Source organism: Perca fluviatilis, chromosome 1, assembly GCF_010015445.1.
Source record: "Perca fluviatilis chromosome 1, GENO_Pfluv_1.0, whole genome shotgun sequence".
In the NCBI taxonomy this organism is placed as follows: Eukaryota; Metazoa; Chordata; class Actinopteri; order Perciformes; family Percidae; genus Perca; species Perca fluviatilis.
The window spans coordinates 38,018,665-38,028,281 of record NC_053112.1 but is presented as its reverse complement, the minus strand read 5'-3'; the positions used below and the strand labels follow the sequence as shown (position 1 = coordinate 38,028,281).

The 9,617-nt window shown below is 41.3% G+C and overlaps 2 protein-coding genes across 3 annotated transcripts in view; one reads left to right on the top strand and one right to left on the bottom strand.

The window, feature by feature from the left end:
- The first annotated feature begins 961 nt into the window (after positions 1-961).
- Positions 962-4,613, top strand: cbx8b (chromobox homolog 8b). Its single transcript, XM_039816174.1, has 5 exons — positions 962-1,156; positions 1,287-1,330; positions 1,585-1,650; positions 1,784-1,850; positions 2,902-4,613. The coding sequence occupies exons 1-5, from the start codon at positions 1,088-1,090 to the stop codon at positions 3,772-3,774; spliced, it is 1,119 nt and encodes a 372-aa protein (XP_039672108.1). The 5' UTR covers positions 962-1,087; the 3' UTR covers positions 3,775-4,613.
- A 1,682-nt stretch (positions 4,614-6,295) lies between these two features.
- c1h17orf67 (chromosome 1 C17orf67 homolog) overlaps positions 6,296-9,617 on the bottom strand; it is a 6,969-nt gene continuing 3,647 nt past the window's right edge. For both annotated transcript variants that reach the window (XM_039814527.1, XM_039814519.1), the window contains exon 4: positions 6,296-6,409. The gene's annotated coding sequence lies outside the window, so the exon portion shown is untranslated. The remainder of the gene's footprint in view (positions 6,410-9,617) is intronic.

The following is a 9,617-nucleotide window of genomic DNA, read 5'->3' as shown; positions in this document are numbered from 1 at the left end:
TGGTTGATTAGAGCTCTTCCTAGACTGTGGTATGGTACTGGTATGGTTAGACTGATTGGTTGACATCTTCCTGAGTCTCCTGTTAGTTTTGTTCCGCCTGATAAAAAATAAAATAAAAAATGACAGCTTTATCATTCTTACTGGTAAGAAAAAAGAAAAAGATTTGTGACCTAATAAGTTGCCATCAAAGGTCGGGCCCACTCAACCTGAGCAGAGGTCTAATCAGCCACAATAACTGAAATCACCTGTGTGGCTGTTCAGAGGCTTTAGCCTACATGTAATGCCCCATGCGAAGAGATTTTAAACTGCAAAGCGCCATAACATACGCAACACATTTCAGACACATCCTATGCCTTCAACGTTAAGCTAAAAGGAGTGTTATGAATATGAAAACAAACGGACAATAATTGTGCCTGACAAGATAGAACAGTGCGTTGATCCTGTGCTTGGCCTGAGACAGCAAGGACACATTTAAATGAATGCTGGCTGGCGATACACGAGTTTACACAGACTACCACAGCGAGCTTGTGTGCTTATGGACAAATAGGCATATAATAACGTATCATGCCAAGCGAGTTGACTACATTTTGCTGATAGATGCATCGCTGGATAGACTTTAAGGAATGTCTCTTATACGCTATGTTTCGCGCGGTTGCATAAATCAAACGCCATTTGTTATTTCCTGGTTTCTCTATTTGCTTGACGACACTGTCGCGTGCATATAACTAGACTACTTTTGATAACCACGTGCATTTTTTAATATCTCGCATAACTTGTGCGAAATGATTCACTCGCCGCGCGGGGAAAAAAGCCACCATTTCCCCCCTGAAAGAATTCACACTGGCGCACGCTCCTCCCCTCACTTAGCAACCCGAGCACGTAGCAACGGCTGGACCAATGGGCGTTCTTCTAGAGGTTCCACCGACTGTGGTTCCTTAGCAACGCGGGAAAAAAAAAAATTGCGCTGACGTCCATTCTATTATGGTCTGTCGGGAATTCAGAGTGACTGCCTGGGACTGGAGAAAAAATATCTGCTCTGCTAGCGTTAGCGTCCACTAAGCTAACTGTAGGTAGCACTGGAGTAAACATGGAGCTGTCTGCCGTCGGGGAGAGGGTGTTCGCTGCCGAGTCTATCATCAAACGGAGGATAAGGAAGGTAGGCGCGAGATGTAACGTGCCCCTTTTCTCCCAGAGCGTTTAATATAATGCACCAACACCGCACTATAATACTACTGTTGCCGTGCAAGCTAATGAAGTCATTTCTGTTTGTTTCTGATGGCATGTAGGGTCGGATTGAATACCTTGTGAAATGGAAGGGCTGGTCTCCCAAGTAAGTCCTGCTACATTGTGTCTCGTGTATGTTTTCAACCCACGGCCGTGGTGTCTGGACTGTCTCGGCTGTGGCTGTCGTTAGCTCGCCAAAGCTAGCGAGACAGCCCCGGATTATAGCACGATGGAGAATTTAGCTCGCAGGCTAGCGCTTTGGCCATCCCCACAGTGTGTGTGTGTGTGTGTGTGTGTCTCAGTGTGTGTGTCAGCGCTCTCTTCCTCAATGCAATGTAACGCCAGTGTTTTAATTCACAGATACAGCACCTGGGAACCAGAGGAGAATATTTTGGACTCCCGCCTGTTTGTCGCTTTTGAGCAGAGGTAACGTTAAGATGTCTGGGCTGGCCTTTATGGGCAGAGCCAATGTTAACATGTCCAATAAATATATGGTGTCCTCGGTGCACTTGCGCTCCCGTGACAAAGTGTGTGTGTGTGTCACTATATTTTCCCACAGGGAGCGTGAAAGGGAGCTCTATGGGCCCAAAAAGAGAGGACCAAAACCCAAGACATTTCTGCTTAAGGTAAATTTAGCAGCGTTGTTACGTGATTTCTTCTCTTTTTTTTTTTATGAATTGCATGCTCATCCCCAATAACAAGACGGTGTATCGCCTCGATTTCTCATATGTTTTCATAAACATTGTCTGTGTATTTTGGTTTCCTTAAAGCTCTCGAGAATTCATTTCGGCCTCATTGTATTTCACCTAAATGCGAAAGACTCCTTAATGATGCTAATTATGCATACCAGCGTGTGTATTAGCCAATGGGGAACTGTTGACATATACTAAAGGATATACCTTAGTCATTCCTGTTTACAAGCGTCAGGGAAAGCGTCTTGATCAAGGTAGGCCTACGCCTACTTAATGTTTTTTATTTATTTATTTTTATTTTTTGTGAATCAGTTTGTATTACTATATCCTCCATTAAATTCAGATGCATAAATGTTACTGTCCTATGGGAGTGAAATCGTAGAGTAAAGCATATGCCTGATGCAGTCAGCAAGAGGTTCCAGCCTTTCAGGACAATGAACCGTGAAAATTGCTTAATGACCGACAGTTTATCTTGAACTAAATACCAGAATCTCCGTTGACAGGAGTGTTGTTAAAAAATAGGGTTGTGGAATTACTAAATACTGTGGCCCGACAGGAACCATTTGCTGTAGTTGTCAATGCAGTAGCCTAATGGTAAATGTTCAAACTTAAAACTCCATACTCATTTTCACCTTTTTAAAATGTTGGATACATTTAGTGTGTAAGCTGAGCCCAGTGTCAGGCACGGGCAGTAAATGGAAAAAAACTCAACAGGCCTTTTTAAGAGAAGACATGTGGACATGTTACAGTAGGAAGAGCACAGGTAAGAATAATAAAATGGCTAGATTCCATAGGTGCTCAGATTTCAGGGTCCTGGCATGCTGCCTTACTGTCATGACAAGTCAAAATAACTGCTGTGAAAAGGCCCTATTAGTTTGACTATGAAATAAAACTTTTAAAAATCTGGATTACTGTTTTTTTTTATTATTTTTTTGTATAATTTTGAATAAATATCTTCCTCCTATCTTCTTACCTTTTGTAATAGGCTCAGGTTAAAGCCAAATCCTATGAGTTCAGGGGTGATGCAGTCCAAGGGATGCACATCACCTACCCAACCCCCGAGCCTGTTGTCACCCCCAGGGCCAGAGAGGGCCTTAGAGCCGTTGTTCCCACCATCTTTCCGCCGAGTACTGTAAACCGCGGAGAAAGCGTACGTGTCCGACCGCCAGAACTGAGCACCCGTGAGTACCGGCAGCCTTCCCTTCAGCATATCGGTCCAGACGGACTACTCCACGTACCCAAAAAAAGAGGCCCGAAGCCTAAGCCCCGCTTCAAGGACAGCAGCTGCAGCCCTGTGGTCTCCGAACCCCACAAGAGGAGAGCGGAGGAGCAGGTGAGCCACAGCCATCACAAACTGGCTAAGCTCCAGGGGGGGGAAGAGACGAGGCTGATCAAAGTGTCCCACAGACACCCAGAGAGCCACGGTCACAAACCCCACCACCACCACCACCACCACCACCATCATCATCCTCATCACCTCACACACAACCGGGGAATCTCCGGTGGAAGCTCCTACAAGCAGCTGTACTCGGAGCGCAGGCTGCATCCACACAGAACAGACCCAGACACACACAGGACTAAGGACAGCTCCACCTACCTGGCACCTGTGCACTTCAAGCAACAGTCCAAAATGAGCCAGGGCTCGAGTCGCCCCGCTGAGCTTCCACAGATGGAAAAGCCTTACTTTTTGGACAGGCCGTCCCCGACTAGGCTCGACGTCGACTTGGATGAAGTGGCGTGGAGGCCCTCTATCGGCGACGTGGAAAAGGTCTTAGTGACGGACGTGACCACAAACTTCCTGACCGTCACCATCAAGGAGAGCAGCACTTCGAAAGGCTTCTTCAAGGACAAAAGATGATTTTTTTTTTTTTTTTACTGATTTCTTTATGCCACGCTTTGTTTTTCTCGGACAGAATCATTCTAAGCTTATAGGGCATAGTGTAATTATTAAGCAAAGCCGGGTTTTTTTTGTATGTAATGTATAAAAGCAAATTACATAATGTGCATACTGTATGTGTATATATTATAAAGTCGGACATCTGTTTTAATGTATTGACCAAATCAAATGAAGTCCATTTGACATCTTGCATTGGTTAACATGAAGGAGTTGGCTACTTTTCTGTACAGAGCTTGTGAATTTAACTATTCTGCAATTGTTACTAACTAGAATGTATTATTATTTTATTTTTTTTCTTCTTCTTTTTTTGTTGACCCTCATAGCTTCCAGCCTGAGCTCCTGCTAGCACATTGTGGGAAGTGAGGCTTAGATATTAAATTTAGTCTATGGATTGGATATCTCTCTCTATAATTTGAACTGATTAGACTGACTATACCCTGTTCAATTCAATAGGGTTGATATTTAAAAAATGTACTCAAGCACTTTGAATTCAAACCGTATTAAGAAATAATCCGTTTGTGTTGTATTCAAAGACCGAGTCTGTCTCGGATATATATATATATATTTTTTTTATGTCTAACATTTCTAGTTGTAAGATAAGTTAATACATTCAAAACACAAAACTCGTTTGAGTTTTCCCAAGGTGTGTGTGTGTATAACTACATATTTCCATTAATATGGTATATTTTACATGTTCATACAAAACCGTTCATAAAGCTTTAATGTAAGAAGATAATTACAGAGTTGGTGTTCATTTGCTTTTTAGACGCTTTCCAATAAATCCTTTTGACCTTTTCTCATTCCGTTGTGTGTTACTCTCAGTTGTTATCAGAGCGCTGTCGGACTCCGTACGTTTTTAAATCATCTTTGAAGGCAACGCCCAAGCCCATACAATTAATATAATAAAGGCTTTTATTAAAACATGTTACGCAATTAGGCCTTTAGGCCGTCCAACCTAGACGCTCAGGTTATTTCCTTATTTCAATAGCCTCAATTTGTGTTCTAGGTCATAGGGAAATCTCTGAAAGAAAAATGCGTCATTTTCGATTCCTGCAAGCTAAATAAAGGGCCACTTGTGCTCCGATTAGAGCACAAGTTAAAGGCCTCAGGCCCGGATCACAACACGGAGCCTTAGAACGCCAATACACGGCTGCTGCGCTTCTGCTCAAAGTTAGGATCAGTTCGTCCTTCTCTACACGGAGTCTTACTGTAAATATTTCATTCTACATCTCAAGTCTGCTTTTTAAAGGCCACTTCAAGTTCATTCAAATAAATATGACAAAAATGAGGCTATTAATTCTCATATTTCTCAACTGCTTTATTCAGGTCTTTTTTATTATTATTATTATTATTATTATTATTATTATTATTATTATTATTCCAATTTGTATTGCATTTATATCATTTCAGTAGCCTGTTGCAACCTATACAAGCGACAATTTTCTGGATTTGTTTAGTGTTTATTTCTAGGGAAAATATATTAGGCTACATGAACCAATGCCGCAGCATTTATAGCCTAAGCTAGTTGGCAGATGGGCTTTTAAAATAGCTACGTATTTCAAAGTAGGCCTAGGCTATTTTCTTCTACCGGCCTATTTCTCCTGAGTGCGCAGCCTGACGGATCTACTTTTTGCTGCCCTTTGCACACGCGACACTGCCCTGTTTATCCATGACACACATTAGGTCCCATGTATGGGTGTCATAAGCTTCGGTATATGCACAGGACTAGGCTGCATATTTACCCCCAAACAAAGGCCGTCGTTTTTGTTCAGAAATGATATAGGCTAAACGAAATTATTATTATTTTTTCCTATTGTGCCTGAATCCTTTTAATGGCATAGCCTACACCTGATCCTGAGATCTTCTAACCAATCACAGTTGAGTCACAGACGTGGTAAAAAAAAAAAAAATCTAAATCTAACTAAACGCATAACGCCATACACTCCTCGTTTAGTCCCTTCTGTCTGTCACTGGGCCTGAAGCTACAGCCTCACCACTAGAATATCCAGAATAAGAATAAGAAAGAACACAACCATGGGTGCATGCACTTTGATTTATTTTTGATAGTATAGGCTACTCACTATTAAAACATTTCACTCTGTAATGGTGCAGGATACAACAATTCGGGGGGGGGGATTTATAAACTACTGAAAACAGCAAACTACACAGCTGTAACAGGCTACAGTAAGGTTATATTCATGGCCATGTATTCTTTACATGGTCATATTTCAGGACAGAGAGAGAGAGTATATCTATAACTGTATATATGTCAGTTTACTCAATGAATTGTATGTATTTCTTCTCACATTATTATCCTTGATGCTTTGGCAATATTGAAATAAAATATCTGACATTCATGCCAATAAAGCAATTTGAATAGAATAGAGAGAGAGAGAGAGAGAGAGAGAGAGAGAGAGAGAGAGAGAAGCTTTGGCAATATTGTTTTTCTGACATTCATGCCAATAAAGCAATTTTGAATTGAGAGAGAGAGAGAGAGAGAGAGAGAGAGAGAGAGAGAGAGAGAGACAGAGTGTCCATCTTTTTATTCTTCAAGAGTTTTCATTGTTGAGTCCGTGCTGTCTCCTCTGGTCCTTTACTGGGAAGAGAAAAAAGAAAAAGAACAGTTTAAAAAGTGTAAAATGCTCAGGTGAAGGCAAACATTGTGTGTGAATCACACAGCAGCACCTTTCAGCACAGGCGTAATTTACTTGTTTTAAGATGTGCATAATTCCAAAAAATAAAATAAAATAAAATAAAACATCCTGAAACACGTGTAAGGTTTTGAATCTGCAGAACGTTTTGAACAATACAGCAGATTCATGAATGAAAAATAATAATAATATTTACATGAATAAAGACATTTGCATGCAGAAAAAGGCACAAATTGTTGCAAAAATAAAGAATTCAGAATGTAGGAAATGAAGCATTCGATGCCCAAAATGTTGAAACAAACGTTTTTGCTAGATAGGTGGAGATCTCACCCCACCACCACCACCACCACCACCACCACTTCAGTTTTGCACTGTCCTTTCCTCTTTCTATATGCAAACAGAAAGCTTAGAAATGTGAGACACATGTTGATTAGTTTTTGGTGAACTGCTGTTAACTTGACACCAGTGTGACGTGTAAAGGCTCTGAACCAGATAACTGACTGGGTTTAGAGTATTACATGATGTGAGGCTGACTGGGTTTAGAGTATTACATGATGTGAGGCTGACTGGGTTTAGAGTATTACATGATGTGAGGCTGACTGGGTTTAGAGTATTACATGATGTGAGACTGACTGGGTTTAGAGTATTACATGATGTGTAGGCTGACTGGGTTTAGAGTATTACATGATGTGAGGCTGACTGGGTTTAGAGTATTACATGATGTGAGGCTGACTGGGTTTAGAGTATTACATGATGTGAGACTGACTGGGTTTAGAGTATTACATGATGTGAGGCTGACTGGGTTAGAAGTATTACATGATGTGAGGCTGACTGGGTTTAGAGTATTACATGATGTGAGGCTGACTGGGTTTAGAGTATTACATGATGTGAGGCTGACTGGGTTTAGAGTATTACATGATGTGAGGCTGACTGGGTTTAGAGTATTACATGATGTGAGGCTGACTGGATTTAGAGTATTACATGATGTGAGGCTGACTGGATTTAGAGTCATTAATGAGTGAGACTGACTGGGTTTAGAGTATTACATGATGTGAGACTGACTGGGTTTAGAGTATTACATGATGTGAGACTGACTGGGTTTAGAGTATTACATGATGTGAGACTGACTGGGTTTAGAGTATTACATGATGTGAGACTGACTGGGTTTAGAGTATTACATGATGTCAGGCTGACTGGGTTTAGAGTATTACATGATGATGAGGCTGACTGGGTTTAGTATTTATTACATGATGTGAGACTGACTGGGTTTAGAGTATTACATGATGTGAGACTGACTGGGTTTAGAGTATTACATGATGTCAGGCTGACTGGGTTTGAGTATTACATGATGTGAGGCTGACTGGGTTTAGAGTATTACATGATGTGAGGCTGACTGGGTTTAGAGTATTACATGATGTGAGGCTGACTGGGTTTAGAGTATTACATGATGTGAGGCTGACTGGGTTTAGAGTATTACATGATGTGAGACTGACTGGGTTTAGAGTATTACATGATGTGAGGCTGACTGGGTTTAGAGTATTACATGATGTCAGGCTGACTGGGTTTAGAGTATTACATGATGTGAGACTGACTGGGTTTAGAGTATTACATGATGTGAGGCTGACTGGATTTAGAGTATTACATGATGTGAGGCTGACTGGGTTTAGAGTATTACATGATGTGAGGCTGACTGGGTTTAGAGTATTACATGATGTGAGGCTGACTGGATTTAGAGTATTACATGATGTGAGGCTGACTGGGTTTAGAGTATTACATGATGTGAGACTGACTGGGTTTAGAGTATTACATGATGTGAGGCTGACTGGGTTTAGAGTATTACATGATGTGAGGCTGACTGGGTTTAGAGTATTACATGATGTGAGGCTGACTGGGTTTAGAGTATTACATGATGTGAGGCTGACTGGGTTTAGAGTATTACATGATGTGAGGCTGACTGGATTTAGAGTATTACATGATGTGAGGCTGACTGGGTTTAGAGTATTACATGATGTGAGGCTGACTGGATTTAGAGTATTACATGATGTGAGGCTGACTGGGTTTAGAGTATTACATGATGTGAGACTGACTGGGTTTAGAGTATTACATGATGTGAGGCTGACTGGGTTTAGAGTATTACATGATGTGAGGCTGACTGGGTTTAGAGTATTACATGATGTGAGGCTGACTGGGTTTAGAGTATTACATGATGTGAGACTGACTGGGTTTAGAGTATTACATGATGTGAGACTGACTGGGTTTAGAGTATTACATGATGTGAGGCTGACTGGGTTTAGAGTATTACATGATGTGAGGCTGACTGGGTTTAGAGTATTACATGATGTGAGGCTGACTGGGTTTAGAGTATTACATGATGTGAGGCTGACTGGGTTTAGAGTATTACATGATGTGAGGCTGACTGGGTTTAGAGTATTACATGATGTGAGGCTGACTGGGTTTAGAGTATTACATGATGTGAGGCTGACTGGGTTTAGAGTATTACATGATGTGAGGCTGACTGGGTTTAGAGTATTACATGATGTGAGACTGACTGGGTTTAGAGTATTACATGATGTGAGGCTGACTGGGTTTAGAGTATTACATGATGTGAGGCTGACTGGGTTTAGAGCAGGGGTCACCAACAGGGTGCCCACCAGGTAGCCCCCAAGGACCACATGAGTAGCCCTCAGGCCTGTTCTAAAAATGAAAATTGAATATTGATATTATCTGTTTCCCACCTTGTTAAGTTATTTTTGATAATTATTGTGAGAAATCATTAACATGATCAACGTCTTCACATAGATGAGTGTCATTAATCATTAATAACCATATATAACTAAAGGCAAACTGAGCACATTTGTTATTTCAGAAGAGTGTATCAAACTGGTAGCCCTTCGTATGAATCAATACCCATGAAGTAGCTCTCCGTTTCGAAAAGGTTGGTGACCCCTGGTTTAGAGTATTACATGATGTGAGGCTGACTTGGCAACTGTTTTACAACTTTCTGAGGTTTCCTGCTGTGCAAAAACAGGCGCGATAAAAATCAGAAAAAACAGGAAGAGCTAGAACATGACAGCAGTGAGAAATGACCGACATAGAAACAAGTGATTCAGTATGCAAATGAGGATAGGGTGATAAAGAGACGGAGTTGGAGCT